At 31.6% G+C, this 18,238-nt stretch overlaps 2 protein-coding genes and 2 non-coding genes across 4 annotated transcripts; 1 reads left to right on the forward strand and 3 right to left on the reverse strand.

Annotated features, from left to right (window-relative positions):
- Nucleotides 1-443: 443 nt before the first annotated feature.
- On the forward strand, nt 444-515 carry Trnaq-uug. Its single transcript has one exon. It is a non-coding gene; the product is annotated as a tRNA-Gln (tRNA).
- Nucleotides 516-5,857: 5,342 nt separating this feature from the next.
- On the reverse strand, nt 5,858-6,574 carry LOC123706151. The gene has a single exon (XM_045655316.1). It carries the CDS (start codon nt 6,540-6,542, stop codon nt 6,171-6,173), a length of 372 nt encoding a protein of 123 aa, XP_045511272.1. The 5' UTR covers nt 6,543-6,574; the 3' UTR covers nt 5,858-6,170.
- A 7,115-nt stretch (nt 6,575-13,689) lies between these two features.
- Nucleotides 13,690-18,115, reverse strand: LOC123706322 (lysosomal thioesterase PPT2 homolog). Its single transcript, XM_045655527.1, has 6 exons — nt 17,772-18,115; nt 17,340-17,481; nt 15,829-15,936; nt 15,060-15,231; nt 14,439-14,540; nt 13,690-13,935 (listed from the first exon to the last, which is right to left on the reverse strand). Exons 1-6 carry the CDS (start codon nt 17,901-17,903, stop codon nt 13,737-13,739), a joined length of 855 nt encoding a protein of 284 aa, XP_045511483.1. The 5' UTR covers nt 17,904-18,115; the 3' UTR covers nt 13,690-13,736.
- Nucleotides 14,750-14,821, reverse strand: Trnaq-cug. Its single transcript has one exon. It is a non-coding gene; the product is annotated as a tRNA-Gln (tRNA).
- Nucleotides 18,116-18,238: the final 123 nt, after the last annotated feature.

Consider the following 18,238-nt stretch of genomic DNA (forward strand, 5'->3'; position numbering starts at 1 on the left):
TCTGTCTGTCTGTTACTCAATCACGCCCTAACTACAGAACCAATTTGCATGAAATTTGGTATAGAGATATTTTGATACCCGAGAAAGTACATAGGCTACTTTTTACCCCGGGGCATAGGATAGGTTTAAACTCGGAAATCCCACGGGAACGGGAACTATGCGGGTTTTTCTTTGACTGCGCGGGCGAAGCCGCGGGTGGAAAGCTAGTATTATTATATTATTCATCTACTATACTTACTTAATACTACTAAGTATAAAACAATGATAATATAGTGGGAAATAAATAATCTGTCATCTGTCATCAATTGGTATACAATGTCGATATTCTTAAAAAGTGATTAAAAAATTATGAAAATATTTAATTACGTTTAATTAATTGTCATTTGTTTTATATAGAAAAATGTAAACACGATTAGTTCTAAATTTTGGCGAAATGATATCAAGGTTCCATGGTGTAATGGTTAGCACTCTGGACTTTGAATCCAGCGATCCGAGTTCAAATCTCGGTGGAACCTAAGTTTTGTTTTCTTTTTTTATTTGATTAATTTAATTAATAATGTACAATTATTACACAGAATTAATAATCTTTGCCTTATTACTGAAAATATTTTTTTCAATATTTTTAAACAAAAATTTTATCTTTATTTTTTCTAAATGAAACAAAAGTAAAACAAACAAAAAATTAATTTATATATGTATAAACTATAAATCAAATAAAATATTTAATAATATCTTTGAGAAATCCAAAGGCTCCGGTCTGATTTGTAGAACAATGTTAGAGCTCGTTTAACTTGTAAAAAATAAAAATATTACACCTACCTACCTACTACAAAATATGCTATAATAATCTAAAAACCGTAGACCGTACGAATTAGGCATATAAGTATAGCCGTATAACACTACATAGGTAATTTAAACGCCGCAGCCATTAGTTCTATAAAGAAGAGGAGCATAGGTTTCATTGAGGATCCATCAAATTTGTACACGAAATTTCAGAATAACCGGTTCTACGAAATCTCAATACAATCTACACTTAAGAATACTTGACCCAAAACAATGTTACCAGGGTATGCCCCGTCATTGACCTGGATTTACTTCAGTATTATCACCTTAACTTTAACCTTAGAAAAACCGTAATATATAGTATAGGTATCGGAGGTACTTCCCCAGTAGTTCCGGTCATATGAGCTAATGACCTTAGCGTTCAGGTAGCAAACCGCGCACAATGTTTTTCTTGTTTAAATTAGAATTTAGAATGTTGTTGCAAATAATGGCATTCATCTAGCACTTCCTGCAATTAGAAAACATAATAAATAACAAAATGAGACAAACGTGCATCAAGTCTATATTGAAAATTGAAATGTGTTCTAGCTGTGCCCCGCGGTTTTACTTGCATTGCTCCGCTCCTATTGGTCTTAGCGTGATGATATAATATAGCCTACAGACTTCCTGGATAAATGGACTATCTAACAGTGAAACAATTTTTCATATCGGACACGTAGTTCCTGAGATTAGTGCGTTCAAGCAAACAAAATTTTGTTTGTTACAAACACTTCAGCTTTACAATATTAGTAGCGTTAGCTACTACTAGGTATTCTGTGGTATTAGTATAGAATAACAACCACTAAAATATATTCAAATTCAAGAATTCATCTATTTAGAGGAAAACATCGAGATGAAACGTGTCAGAATGTAAAATTTTGACGTCATGTGAATTGAAACACACCCACTTATGGTAATGACCTAGAGTTTTAGAATAATATTATCATTTGGTCATTCAGTTTACTGGTTGTAAGACTGATTCCTTGTATTTAATTTAGTTGGTAGGTACTTCATTTACCTATAAACACTTTTTATGGTGAACTAAATAGATTTTATAGTTGCGTTAAATATGAAATGATGACAAGTGAGATATTACTTACTAGAGGGCCGCCCCGGCTTCGCCCGTGGTACATATTTCGCAATAAAAGGTAGCCTATGTCCTTTCTCGGGTATCAAAATATCTCCATACCAAATTTCATGCAAATTGGTTCAGTAGTTTAGGCGTGATTGAGTAACAGACATACAGACAGAGTTACTTTCGCATTTATAATATTAGTATGGATTATGTTATTTACTTCAATTTATTTTTAAATAGAATACGTACAATTTATAAAAAAATAGATTTGTTTACATTTTCCCAATGTATCAATAAATTAAAAAATTCATAACTTTCAGCTGGCGCAAGGCTTTCGCAGTTTAGATTTTTTAGATTAATTAAATACTTAGGTATCTACCACTTTATTTTACAATGTAATATGCGGATTATTTAGACTTTCTTAAATTTCGAGAATTTTACATGATTACGATATGATAATGGTTACCATAAAAGTGACAATCTTGGGATAAATTTCTTTAAATAAAAAGTTCTTCGTAAGTAGGTACGTAACGACGTACCTATACAGAAACGTCTGAACGGAAACGTTATACCTACATGTATTATTCTAATCAGTTATTAAAGTTTTAAATAATAACATATTACTAAGCTGTTTTCCTTTTATTATTATTAAGGTATCGTATAATAGTTATTTATAGGAAATAAACTGCTTATCGGAATTGTTTAAAAAAATACGTTTATCAGTCTCTTAAAAGTACCTAGATTAATAAAAACAAAAACTCCATGGAAGAACCTGTCTTCCAAAGATATCAAAGTATTTGTGGTTATCACTTATATTCACTGGTCTATGTAAAAAGGTTAAATACCCGATGACGTCATTTGTGTTCAATAATTGTTACTAGTAAATCCATCGCTCTTGATGTTCTTTTATCATATCGAACAATTTTATCTCAACAATACCTACTTCAAATTATTAATTCATGCGGTTCTTTCCGGATATTTTAACTATAATTACCTACTACCTACCTATGTTATATCCATCGAGTACAGTATTTATAATTAAATCATCAGCATTTTTTCACTTACTGTATTTTTGTGTGTGTATTATATTATTATCTGAAGTTCCATGATAATCTATACTAATATTATAAAGCTGAAGAGTTTGTTTGTTTGTTTGAACGCACTAATCTCGGGAACTTCTGGTCCGATTTGAAAAATTCTTTCGGTGTTAGATAGCCCATTTATCGAGGAAGGTTATAGGCTATATTTCATCACGCTACGGGCAACAGGAGTGGAGCCACGGGGGTGAAACCGTGCGGGGCAGCTAGTTCTTAATATTATAGCATTACGCAGAACGCCTTTTTTTGGACGCGCTCCAATTCAATCGAATTCATAGAATTTGTATCATAACAAGGGACCAAAATACCGTTAAAGATGTCAAACAAATCCACGCACAAGATAAAATAGACAAGCGTCACAATAGATTTCTTGTCTTATCTGCGTTTTACAAAATTCGTGTTTCCTTATAAGGGGCCATCCATAAAGTACGTCACACGTAAAGAGGGGGGGAGGGGGTCGACAAAGTGTGACATGATGTGACAAGGGGTGGGAGGGGTCCTAAGTTTCGTGACATCACATTTCAAAATCTAGAGGTACTAATCGCGTAATTTGAAATATAAATTAAACTAAAAAATATGTCCAACTCTATCTTTAGGGCAATACGGTTTAAATTGTTTTGTGGACAATTTATATTTATTCATTAGTTTATTTTTTTGTTATTGTTTCAAATATTTGATATTATGTTGATTTCATAAAAAAGTACTTAAATTAAATGGAAATAAAACTATTTTGAAACTGCTGTTTTAATTTAATAATTTTTCGATGTAAAATTGCAAAACATGTGACGTCACACTAGGGAGGGGGGGGGTCTTAGAAATGTGACCACCTGTGACAAGGACGGGGGGGTGCTCAAAAACTCATGAAATTAGTGTGACGTACTTTATGGATGGCCCCTAAGGGCAGGCTTGAGAATGGCATGTTTGCTTCTATGAGTAACCGTGATAAGTGAGTGCTACTATGAAATAGCTTATTAACAGGATGTTGTGATAGTTGTATTTGCACTAAAGATCACAATAATCTCTCCTAACATACCTAAGACAGGCCTTTAATATTAAAATTAAATACCTAATTGTAAAAAGACAACTTGTAAAGTTCTGTTTTTAGTAGTTCTATACAGACCAGATACACTGAATCCCTTAGAGCAATAAATCAGAATCCTGATTCTACAAAAACAATAATATCTTCGTCACACAATGCTCATTTTTAAATAAGTGCAGAATATACTATTACATAATATTATTGAACCCTAATTATTGGCTTTTATTTATTACAATACCTACATGCGAGTAAAATAGAATTACGGCTACATGCGATATACATATTACATACCTAATTTGATGTAATTGACCTCACAAAGGTCACTTCACAATAACACACAAAATCCCCTGAATAATTTCCACATAGACAACAAATTGATAAAATGAGCTAATAGAACAATAATTATTTATAAATCACTATATTTTTCGCTTTATTGGATCCGTTTTCGGTTTCAGGCAATGCCTTGTTACTCGTACGATTTATTACTAATCAAATTTCCTTGTAAACTGAAATGGGACTTATCCCACAAAAGGATCAAATTATACACATCCTACTCTAATAACGAACAAGTATAATTTCTAAATGTGTTAACTATATGGTTTGAATTGCCATCGGTCACGTGATGTCTTCATCCACTAAACTGTAATTGACCGTTGTTACCGTAACCGTTGACGAATGTGCACTTAGAGTGTACGTAATATTTAATATTATTTAGTGGATAGAGTGTAATGGCTGGGGTGTCCACACGATACGATTACTAACGAGACTAGGAGTCAGTTTGGCTCTCTAATAAAACGGTCACGGTCATCCTATTTAGCACTTTTTGACATATTTTGACGAAAAGGTTATAATGAAATTATAGTAGAGAACATTGACAATAGAGATTTGGCCGAATCAAAATTTGCAATAGATTTTGCTACTTAATTAGGTATTAGGGAAAACTTGATTTTATTCCTATAAATAGGTACCTATGGCTTTAATAGTTATCTATCGTAATATGAGCAGTTTTGTTTCTGTTACATAAAATCCGATACAATTGGTGCCTGCTTAGAAATCCTATTGGCAAGGAAGTAAAGCTCTGGCTGAAAAGTGAAAACTCTACATAAGTATTTTTGTATTAAAAATGAACACAATATGATAGATTCAGATTCAGATCACATAAAAAATATTACATGTTCAATAGTTCAATTATTTTAAATATGGTTTATTTACCAAGAGAAAAAATATTATGTACTTTCTTATAAGGAATGCAAATATATTTGTTATTTGGTTATTCACTATAAATAATTGGAAGTGTTGTATGTTGAATTTGATATTTTTGGTTTAATCGCATTCAGATCCTTTATAAATATAAATTTATAAAGAATAGAAAAAAAATATATAAATTTATCGTTTTGTATGTAGTTATGTACTTACCTAAGACTGAATGATCCTTTTTTAATTATGATGTGTTGTTAAAACTATGTTTTAAAATAAAAAAAATACTTACAAAGTACATGTACAAGTAACATTTATTATATTTTATAATGTGTGTAAATTGTAGAGCAATCAGAAAACTAAACGCAAACTTAAATAAGTTTTCAACCAATTTTCCAAATTATTTTTTTAATTTGAATTGGCCGAGTGTGGTATACCAGATTCCAGCTTATAATCTGATTAAATGGCTGACTGAGTTTATGAGAAGAATAATGTGTTTTTTTTAACTGTTACTTCAACAGACAATCAGTAGATTTTCAAATGTGGAGACTGAAGTAAATGTAAATTCAATTCTTTATTTTCATTGGTTTCAGGTAAATATTTTGACTATGAAATAAAATATAAAACTTAAAATTCAAGCCACTTTATTTCTGCATTAATTTTCATTATAAAGATAAATACCGGATGCTGAAAGCTCATCTTAATACAAAACAGGGGAAGAACATTGCATCAATTTATCTGCTCAATACAAAAACAAAAGCTAATCTTCAAAGATTATTTACGACTTGGTGAAAAAAACACAAACGTCTCAAACACAAAACTTGAAGTTGGGTTCATCAACCTCGCAGTCCACCGGTCACATCCACTTAACGTGAACACAAAACCACAAATTTCTCCTGGAGAAATGACACTTTAAAAACCTAGCTGTGCAATAAAATGTTCAACGCATAACGAAGGTGAAGATTGACTCGATGACGTCATCCAGGTCTTTGCTGAAGGGCGATAGTTGGGGCTCATAGCTCGAAAGCCTCTTCTCCTTGCCATCGACCAATAGTTGACAGTTCGGCCCGACTATCGTCACGTTGTCTCCTGTTGAACGCCGCTGTATTGTTATCACACCACCGCTGCCCACCAAGTTAACGGTCCCATAGTTTTCTTTAATCTCCACTCTGCACTCGTTACCAATAACTTCCACATCGCCTTGGTTACATTGTACGCGAATAATACAATTATTCCCGACCACTTTGAGACGGGACACATTCGTCTCCATCGTCACTTTCTTCTTGTTACCGAGAACTGAATACTTCTTCATGGTTGCTTATTGCACGTGTTGCAGATACAAGATTTGGCTATCGAATGATTTGAATATGGAACGCGCGTGGTATATATGCCCGCGCTGGCGCAAGCCGTACGATAAGGGATTAGGGAACTCCCTGGTATGTGTCATTCATTGACCGAATCTCGGAGCTAGAGCATCGTCAGCACGTGGAATTGATTACGCATAACGTAATATTAGCCTTGCAGAATAAGTATTTGTTTTGTCAATTATATTGGGTATACACTTTGTACCGTATTGAATTACGAGATTGTTGTATATTCAAATGAATTGTGACGTCGCATTGATATAATTTTATTATTATGTATTCGGGTTCAATAATCACAAAATCAATGTGACTTTGATGTATGGATATGTTTTATTGAGTTATTAAGATTATGTTTATCGAAGATACCGCACATTGATTTTAACTGTGCACCTTGACGAATGACGGTTAATAATATATCGAGTAGCTAGAGGTCGATAGCAAATCGGGTCTTTGGCCTTTTGTATACGTATATAAACAGGTAGTCATTTAAATTAGTATATTTAGTTACATAATAAAGAATGCTACGTCATTTGTTGTCGATTTTTTTATCGCGGGGCATCACCGTTGCTATACACGTCTAAAGATAAATTGGAATGTTTAATTAAAATATGTATAATTAGCTGAAAAAATTCCAAATATATTTTACTAAGTTCATTCCACTGTCTCAAGGTGAACACAAGTATGAATTCAGTTTCGAAACCGTGAAATATTGAAAGATTAAAAAATGCCCAACTCATCATTAGATGCTATAAACTTACAATATGTGCTTACAATGGTAGGTATTGAAATTTACAATTCAGGTTGAAAATAGCCACGTAAGCTTACCGATTAAATTTTTTCTAGATAAAGGAGCCTTTTTTTATTCAGGGTCCCTTAATCAAATGGACCTTTTAAGTAAAGACATTCCTAGTAAGTATATTCTAAAATCTATTACCTAAATCAATCATTTATGCAAGAATCACGACTTTGGTTATACCTATTTTCTCAAGGAAAGGCTATATTTTAAAGAGTCATTTCGACCGGAAAAACTCCAAAATGTGGATATTTGTACAAAATATTATTCACGTTTTTTAAAAGAAAATTTTAAAGAAAATGCGCTGCAGGACGTCAATCACTCTTTCGTAGGGAAAAACCTCTTTCCACTTCAATTAAACGATAATGTTTTATAAAGTCAATTATTGATTTTAATAGATAATTATTCTGTATTTAATCAAAATAATGTGATGATATCTCCGAACTTATATCTAAAATATTTACAGAGTAGGTACATTATAATTACATATGAAACAATATTCATAGCATATTATAATATAATCCTTAGGTATTTATGACATCCTATACTTATTAGCTTTATTACATAAACAGGATTTAATCTTACGACATTTTGTGAGATATTTTTCAAGGTCCTCTCAAATCTCAATAAAATGGGTTAACTTTTACATAGCAACGTAATCAAAGGTCAGCGTAGGTAATTCTCTAGAATCTACCTAGATTGTTAAAATAAAAATCTGTTGTTAGGTAACTACTTGATAGTTGATACTGAATTTACAATTATTTATTCCGTATAATTATGTAGTTGTGTAAGTATCTAGTCTATTTAATAATGTAGGATATTACTTAGGTAAATTAACAAAAGTAATATAAAAATAATAATTAATAAATATACATACCTAGTTACTGAGTATCTAGAGTTAGGACTTAGGCCATAATATTAATAGTCTAGGTATGTCACAAATAAATTAAGCCCTGAAATCAAACCAAAATCTAAATTCTATGTGGTACTTTGGCATTGATATGTCAAATCAGTAAGTCTACACTATGTTTTCATACCTGTAACACTCATATAAACAAACATATACTTAATATTATATCAAACGTACTAAATTCATTCATAAATTACATCACTGTATGCAATTACAATTGTCCATCTACATCCGTTTTCCTTAATCTATGACGAAGTTATTTCATACCATTTCATACAAATCTATATAATCATAACATCTGAAACGTCACAAATGACAAGTACTTTCTTAGTATTGCTTATCAAAATTTCGGATAATTTTGGTATTATGGCAGGTTTATATCATTGCTATTTGCTAGGTAGTCATTGAATTCTGTGAAAAACATCTGAATGAGCACCAACATTTAATTTCTTTGAAGAAAGACGACAGAGATATTTGTATTTTTTCGCTATAGACAAACATCACTTCAGAATTCCAATAACATTTATGCATTCGATCTCCATAAGAATTTAATTTGGAATCTTCAAAATTATTTATTACCTTTTTAAAAACAAATAAATAAACCATTTTCCTGTCAATTGCAATAGGTTGAGTCACACACCTTACCAAATTGATGTAATATCTACCCTGAGAAAGGGCATGACTCATGAATGCTCAGACGATAGCTCGATAGGCGGTAGGCCTCATTATACGAAAAGAACAAAAAACTGCAGACAGGCTGGTACCTGACCATAGAGTTGGATCGCAGATGTGACAAATTCTCTGTTTTATTAGATAAAATAAGTAAAAAATGATCTATATTTTTTTATTATTTATTGATGTACCTATTGATTGAATTTAGAAATGAATAATAGATACTAATCAAAATAATTTCTAGAAATATTTCTATTTCCTTTGGAACCATGGCATCTATAGCGATTTTATAATCACTGGTGTTGCTATATTTAACTTCATTATTACAATACCCTACGATTCTTATTGAGAATTGTGATTAAAATTGGCAAAATTGAACAATTCTAATCCGTTTCATAGCATACAAACATGGTTTAATTCTTATACAAAATTATATTATAATTAATAATTTATAGTTACTTATATTATAATGTAAAGTAAAAAAATACTTTCCCTCGCTAATCTTTGGCATCGCAAAAATTGAATGCGTCGCGCGTCCAACGGTAAATAGAATAAGGTTGGTGACTCATGCGCCGGCGCATAGTTCTTATTTCAAATCGAAGAAATGTAAAAACACAAGGAAATCACGTTTACGAGGAATGTTTATTTTTGTTCCGTTGAATCGAGTTTCCACTGAAGCTACTTAGGCGATGATATACTTTTTCGTTGAATTTTTTCAGCTGTTACAAATGATACAACAGTCAACAAGTTGATTATTAATTATTAAAGAAAGTGATGACGCGGAAAATTACTGAAAATGCCCTGTATATTATCTTACAGGAGAACTATTTACTTAGGACGTAGAAATTAGTCCGATCTCTATTATATCATTATAGTTAATACTATCCATACTAATATTATAAATGCGAAAGTAACTCTGTCTGTCTGTCTGTCTGTTACTCAATCACGCCTAAACTACTGAACCAATTTTCATGAAATTTGGTATGGAGATATTTTGATACCCGAGAAAGGACATAGGCTACTTTTTATCCCGGGAAAATGACGCAATATCGGAAATCCCACGGGAGCGGGAACTATGCGGGTTTTTCTTTGGCTGCGCGGGCGAAGCCGCGGGCGGAAACTAGTTTAATATAAGCCTGGTAAGGCACTTTGCCTTATAACGTATAACATGCACTAGGGTCTAGGAACATAAATAAATCGTCTGTGCTACCAAATACGGGTGTCCAATGTCAATTTCTAAGAGGTCAACTCTTTTGAATATATGAATAATCAGTATTTTCCTGTGTTTAGGCTGGTTGCAGAGCTTGACCGACCGTCAGTGCGTACCGTCGGTCCTGACGATACGCATCAACAATTGTATGACTATGACACTAATGCGCATGACAATACGCGTTCGTATGGTCGGTCTAGCTATGAACGGTTTTATGAATTTCCATACATATGACAAGCGTGACTGACGTACGCACTGATATGGTCGGTCAAGCTGTGCAACCAGCCTCAGTAATACAACCACGCAGTCAAAGAAAATATAACTCTACCAGGATATAAAGAAGAATGATTGTTGAAATCATTTGTTCAACTTTTGTATGTTATTTTGTCAATTCAGTCTACGTACTAGGAAGTTGTTCCGCTGAATGTAAAATTACATAACAAGTCATTACGTGGTAAAACTATTGGTGATTTAAATATTTAAAAATACAATTTACGAGAGAATTTAAGAGGCGGGCCGACCTTCAACTATCTCATCAATCATTATGATGATGTGGAACGCCATGCCATATTATCTAGGCATAACATATTTAACACTATGTAGTATGTACTATTACTATTACATATCAATCTACACTAATACATCGAAGAGTTTGTTTGTTTGCTTGAACGCGCTAATCTCAGAAACAAACGGTCCGTTTTGATAAATTCTTTCAATGTTAGTTTAAATATGAAAAATAAATGCAAACAACTCTGGTGTAAAAACTCAAAACACGAGCGAAGCCACGGGCGTATAGTTAGTTCGTTACAGTTTGAAACATAAGAAAAATATTTCAGACAAAATTCTTCAATACATAGCTTCTTATCAACTTATCACTGACGAATACTTTTATGATATTTGTACTTTTCATAAATGCCAACTGAGTCATTGTTTATCGTTACGCATAGCTTATCATAAGTAATTCTTTCTTATTTTAGCATAAATATGTATAATATTACTCAACAAGATAGTATTCAAAATACTGTAATAAATAAACTGGACAAAAAATACCAAGCAACGAAAAATGTCACAGTATTTTGCACATTATTTCTATTTCAATATAGTAGGTAGGTACAATACAACAGTCGTATTTGGCAAAATTGCTTCAAAATAAGTATAAAATAAATTTTTGAGAACAATATCAAACCTCAAATTTAGTAGTTAACTGATAAGTTGTTTACTGAAATTGCCGAATCATTTTTACAATTATTTTGAAATTTATTAATTTGAATAACACATAGGAATAGCATAATGCTCTTCATATTATGAACAAACCTTAATAGTAAGGTAAAAAAAATTAACATAGAAATCTTTGAAACAAATAAAACCACAAAAATACTTGTACAAAAATTGTATATTTCACTATATCGATATCTAAAGACTAGTTACTTACATGATAAATACAGCCAAATATTATTTGTTAACTTCACATTGAGGTAACTACATACTATGTTACTATACATGTATTTGCTAAAACTACTGTTATAAAAGTTATTTACTGAATGTATGTATGATAAATTAAAATATCATTTTTCTTAAACTCATGCGTACAGAATACCTATAGAAAAGCTTTTAAATAGGTACATTAAGAAATAATAATTGTAATTAAATAATAAATAAATATTTCGGGACTATTTTCACACACGGCACGATCCGATCCTCCCATACTAAGCTTTCGCTTGTGTTATGGAAACCAGATGGCTGATAAACATACATAAGTATATAATTTTAAATAAATACTTATATAGATAATTAACACCCAGACACAGAGCAAACATCTATGTTCATCACACAAATATTTGCCCCGGGTGGGAATCGAACCCACGACCAGTGACTTGGAAGGCAGGGCCACTACCAACCAAGCCAACCGGCCAGTCAAATTATAGACAAAACAAATAAATTTTAACTATTAAAGAGTTATTATTGTATTGAAAAACAAAACTGAGAAATATGTGATAATGTCATGTGTTTACATCATTTATTAAAATTATTCACTGAAAATTATATGCTTCATGTTTAAATTAAAGTAAAAATTAGCTACTTATATTATTAATTATTGTATAAAAAATCTCCTCTACAAAATGCACCTCATTCATGGCATGAACATAATTTCATTTTTATTAGCACAATGTCAAAAAACCTTAAAAAATATATATTATATTTCAATTAATATTATTTGTACAAAATCATTATTTACGCAAACAATACAATAATAATGTTCTATTATAAACAAAATCAACTTTGTTTTAAAAGTCTGTAAAATATATTGAGACATACTTACAAAAAATAAAATTTAATAAACAAAAAATATATTTGTTTTTAAAAGCGGTACAATACATTGAAGCGTATTATATTATTTACTTCATTAATATTGATTTCCTAACTAAATGACCTTCACTGAGTTTTCTTACTGGGCATTTTAGCATTGAGCATTTTTTATCCTACAATAATTACAGAATAATTATTTTAAATTTGATGTAAAACAATTACATTAAAATTAAATACAACCTGTTTTTTTCCATATTCTAATTTACAATATCAATTTATGCCTTTGAGATTCAATTAATATGATATAAGATTTTAAAATTTGGCAAAACACTCACAATTTTTTTATTTTTTATTTAATAAATGTTGGCATTTTATTTTGAATGCTGCATATTAATTTAGTAATAGGATATCAGTACTACTTTATTAAGTTTAAAAATAACGTCATACAAAAATAAATTAATTACATACACAAAATAAAGATATCACAAAAGTGAATATTGTCTATGATTCCGTATTTATTACTTAATCTAAAATCACTACTTTACCACTTACCAGCATTGATAATGAGTGAAAACTACATTATTACAATTGAACTAAGATTGAAAATCTCAAACAATACTTAATTTACTTGATTCAGTAATATTCATCGTGAAATTAACGTATTCACTTCAGAACAGAAGGGTAATTCTTTCAATATTTAGGAAAATTTCAAATGTTTGTAATTTTGCTAAAGACAAAATGACACGTCATATCAGTTACAAATTGTGTAGATAATACGTTATTTAATATGCTATCCGAACGAAATCGGCCTATGAATTAGTATAATTTGTATACGTATTATATTATTATTAGTCTGTGGTATAATCATCATTCCACAATCTATAAATTTTTAATTTTTATGGTACACAGTGTACACTTTACTAAGCGTCTATGGCACTTTTGTGTTTGGGTTCATTTTTTATTCTAATTGATACTAACTGTATTATTACAAAAAATTAATGGGCCTGGTTTAAACCCAGACTATACAGTCATGGTTTAATTTTAGTACATAGGTTTTAATTTGCCCTTATTCATCGTCCTTGTCTATGGTTTAACACTAAACATGTTTTCCCTAACTTTTACTCAGACCATAGTTTTAATACGTTTTAGACCCGGTTTTTAAGTTTTTGTTTTGCACTAAGATGGTAAAAAACAATTAAATCCTCCCCCCCCCCCCCTCCCAAAATTATTTTCGCTAGCTATACTACAATTTAATTCAAATACGGCAATAAATAATCATCCACAATGCTCACATTCATGTGCCAATTGAAGTGATTAACTGCGGGCACAGTGACCACGTGTAGACGTCCGCTCGTGTCGAGCGCTCGCAGCCCAATGCGGTCCAACGTGTATATGTCTTGGCCGCGCATCTCTATGACCGTTTCGTTTGCGTTGTAGTACCCGAATTGACTGAAAATTAATAATGTCTTATTATAAGTTTATATTATTTGAGAAAAAATAGAAGGTCTTTATAATATACTAGCTGAAGACGGTGTTCTTACTTATCATCATCACTAAGATCTATGAAATATAGATGATGGCCGAATCTCTGACCTACCCGATGCGGAGGAGTTTGGTAACAAACACGACACTATGGCACGACAATTTCATGAAAGCAATACAAGAAGGGCTACAAGAATTACAAAAAAAAATGAGGAACTGAACTGAAAGGTGATAAATTAAAGTTGTGCTAACATAATCTTAATATCATACTAATATTATAATCGTGAAATTTTCTGAAAATATATTTGTTATTCTTTCAAAAACAGGTAATCAGATCAGTATGAAATTTGGTAGGTACAGAGATGAGCTTATGGACAAACATACTTATACAACTTTTTTCCGGATACCACGCGAGTGAAGCCTCGTGTTCCAACTTGAGAGATATAAGTAAATATTTTGGCAATACTTACCTACTTTGCCAAGGAGTGATTACTTGATCGTCGGGCCCTCCAATGAGAACAAGCCTCTTCAAGCGAAGTAAATTTGTTTTAAAATCGTTAGATTTTTCTGATCTGAAAAAATGTAATCATCTCAATGGGTTAGCTCATTGTTAACCCATTGAGCCCCGAGCGGCCATACCCCCAAAACTTTGATTAATGTGTGAATAAAAAAAAAACAATTATAAATAATATAAGTAAGTACTAAAAATATACAATCCATAACAATAATTTATAAAAAATATGAACGAAAAACATGTATAAAAATAAAAAATCAAAAGAACAGGTTCCACCGAGATTTGAACTCGGATCGCTGGATTCAGAGTCCAGAGTGCTAACCATTACACCATGGAACCGTTGAAAGCTCCGCCGAAATTTTACATTAGATGCTTTTGGCACATATGAATTTTAAAATAGTGAACAACTTTGCATTTTACAATAATTAACGCAACAAATATTTTAAAAAATATTATATTTAAAAAATGAAAACCTACATAAATTGAAAAAAAAAATAGGTTATTTTGTGTGTGAAAAATAAGTTATAAGACCCTAATAAATTACGCCAAACACTATATGACATACTTAGTTACTTACACAATATGATTATTAATGTACGGTAGGTACACACTATATTTTTCATACAGGGGTTGATGATATGGATCCCTCCAGTAGTTACCTACAGAAGTGTGTTGCCCAACTCGTGAATAAAACAACTCATATGCCGATTCCTTCACTAATCCTGGAAAGACGACGTGTAAAAAGCCGGCTGAAAATGATAGAATATTGGATTCAGCATATAATTGTACTACATAATATGTATGTAATATTGTTTCAATATAGAAAAGGTAATCATAGATATTAATTTTTTTTTTCTAAACCTCAAGTTAATGAAGAAGCTCTTCATTTTGTCTACACTAACATTATAAAGAGGAAAACTTTGTTTGTTTGTTTGTTCGTTTGATTGTAATGAATAGGCTAATAAACTACTGGACCGATTTTAAACATTCTTTCACCATTCGAAAGCTACATTATCCACGAGTAATATAGGCTATAAGGGCTATATATTATCACGCTAAGACCAACAGGAGCAGAGCCACGCGGGTGAAACCGCGCGGCACAGCTATTTAATCTATATTTAACAATATAACACTCTTTTTTTATTAGGACGCGCTAATCTCAGGAACTATTGGACCGTTTTCAAAAATTATTTCACCATTGCATATTTTGTACATGATCTGCGAGTGCTGTAGTCTATATAGATAATAATAATATGTACATTATTATTTTAATAAAAAATAGTATTACCTCTAAAATGGTTACAAAAGTATATAATATGTACATATATAATATATTTATTATTTACCTCCATATTGTCCGGCCTGCGGTGAACTTAACGAAATAAAAGTATCAACAGACACATTAGGAAATGTCTGAACGATACCACGAGCTACCAAACCACCCTGGGAGTAACCTGAAATTATTGTAAAAAGTAATTATTTCACTTTTATTATGCTACAATATTAAAATGTAGTTAGTATGGACAAGATTTTATTTGAAGAATCTTGTTTTTTTTTTTGATCACAACCTCTTATAAATGTTTTATTCTGTAATAATTGGCACGAATATCAGCTTATAATGATAATTAATATCTTTAATGTATGTATTAAAATTCACAATTATACAATTAACACCAAAAATTCATAATTACACTATTGTTATGGTTTTTTATTATACTTTATTGAAGAATTAGTATTATAACCTCTATTATAATAGTTGTAATATTACTTGGCCTAATTTAAATTGACAGTCAAGATAAACATTTTTTCTGTGACGTCAAGAGTTTAAAAAAAGTTGCTAATATTGCTTGTATTAAATATAATATAATAGTGTGGCAATTTTTTTTATTAATGTAAAGATTACGTTTTAGGGAATAAAAATGTAATCTAAACGTAAAGATTACGTTTAGATTACATTTTTATTCCCTCTATGTTTTTATTTTATGTTGAAGCTTTTGTCTCAAAAACTTTAAGCAAGCTCAAAGAGACTCCTTCATATAGTAATTTATACTTAATTACTTACTAATATTATAAAGCTGCTTAGTTTGTCTCTTGATTAGAAAAATTATTTCAGTGTTAAATAGCCCATTTAATGAGAAAGACTATAGGCTACCTATATATTATGATCTCGCTAAGACCAACAGATGCGGAGCAATGTGGGTAAAACCGCGGAGCACAGCTAATATTATATGTGGCAGTAATTGTTTTGTATGTTAGTAACAGTGAGTGTAAAAGCTGATAAAGGTATTGTAAATTAGAGTTAACTAAGTAGAAACTGACCGGTTGGCTTAAGGTACAAGTCGAGACGGGCCGCAGACCGCAAACTGCAAGCGACACCACTTGTTTCTATGAACATCTATGAAATTGATTCCAAGCGCGGCAACACTGCTGCCTGCAGACGCAACGCGCAGCGTGCGGCCGCGGCGCGCAGCGACCGCAGACTGCAGTATGCAAATGCCACCTGCGCGGAAGTGACAAACTATCTTTGTCTTTTTTGTTTATATCATTTAGACACGGTTCTGTGCATTGTGCAGCCACAGCATGCAGCCGCAGTTGGAATAGCGACCGCAGGCAGCATTGCGGTAACCGCAGCCGGTAGCCACAGTGTCGCCTGCGGTTGCAGTCTAGGTTCCGTCTCGGAATTGTACCTTTAGTTGATAGCAACCCTGCCTTCAAAGCCAGATGTTTTGAGTTCGATTCCCACCCAGAGCAGATATTTGTGTGATGAATATTGATGATTTCTCTGTGTCTGGGTGTTAATTATCTATATAAGCGAGCGCTGGATTATCGAGCGCCTACTGTACTTTTAATATCTTACCAATAAGATTAATCCCCTCAGGGTATTGACTAGATATGTTTGCTACATCTTTCCCTATTTCCAGGACTTGATGCCACATGGTTTCCAAACTCGACCAGCTCTCAAATCTATTCACATTGTATATTTTTGTTCCAGGATGTTTCTGAAATGAATTTAATTTATTTTTTATGTAATTGTAACTTGTTTATTTATTTTAGGACTCAATCCTGAATACCCACTAATTGTTCAAATTTGTCGCATTTTGTGTTCAAACGTTATCTCTGCTAGGGAAATTATGAGAATATATAGTTCTGAAATAGATCACCTGTTCAAATAATTTAATTTTTTAAATAAATGCTATTTTTATTAATTTTATTTAAATTTTATTTTAAATAAAAATAATAAAAATAGCATCGAGCAGATATTGCAACTAGATTTAAATTAAACAATTACCTCTTGTATCCTTCGCGAAATAATCTCCATGCTCCCGCTTCCCGTCATTATTCCATGAATTAAAACCACGGGTTTGTAAGCAAAACATTGTACGAAACACAAAAGCAAGGTTAAAGATAACTTTAACGTCATCTTCGTAATATATTACGTAGCAGGACAAAGAAACTTTAAATTAATTCGTTTAGAACTCCTTCTTCTTATATCAGGGCTAAATAAAAAAAGATTATTATAAGATCAAACGATAGGATACTGTTAACTCAGCGTATTCAAATCAATTTTAAATATACTTTATGACATTATAGCGTTAAAAATGGAATAAGAAAATAAACAATAGTAAGCCTAAGCGCGCACCACGACTTTATGCAGCGTGATTATTTTATCGCAGAAATACAACGTATGAGTTACTATGAGAATGCGCGCACATGCGTTTAAATAATCGCAGCGATTTTAAAATTGTGATTTGTCAC

The sequence above is a fragment of the Colias croceus genome, chromosome 3 (genome assembly GCF_905220415.1).
Source record: "Colias croceus chromosome 3, ilColCroc2.1".
Classification (NCBI taxonomy): Eukaryota; Metazoa; Arthropoda; class Insecta; order Lepidoptera; family Pieridae; genus Colias; species Colias croceus.

Bases quoted from the DNA above. Each gene is read 5' to 3' on its own strand.
- LOC123706322 (XM_045655527.1), bottom strand. From the start codon at position 17,903: ATGACGTTAAAGTTATCTTTAACCTTGCTTTTGTGTTTCGTACAATGT. The intron at 15,232-15,828 runs GTAAATAATAAA...TATCATTTTCAG, and splicing joins GCAGGCCGGACAATATGGAG to CCGGCTTTTTACACGTCGTC. The intron at 14,541-15,059 runs GTAAGTAACTAA...ACATTTTTTCAG, and splicing joins TACATTAATAATCATATTGT to ATCAGAAAAATCTAACGATT.
- LOC123706151 (XM_045655316.1), bottom strand. From the start codon at position 6,542: ATGAAGAAGTATTCAGTTCTCGGTAACAAGAAGAAAGTGACGATGGAG.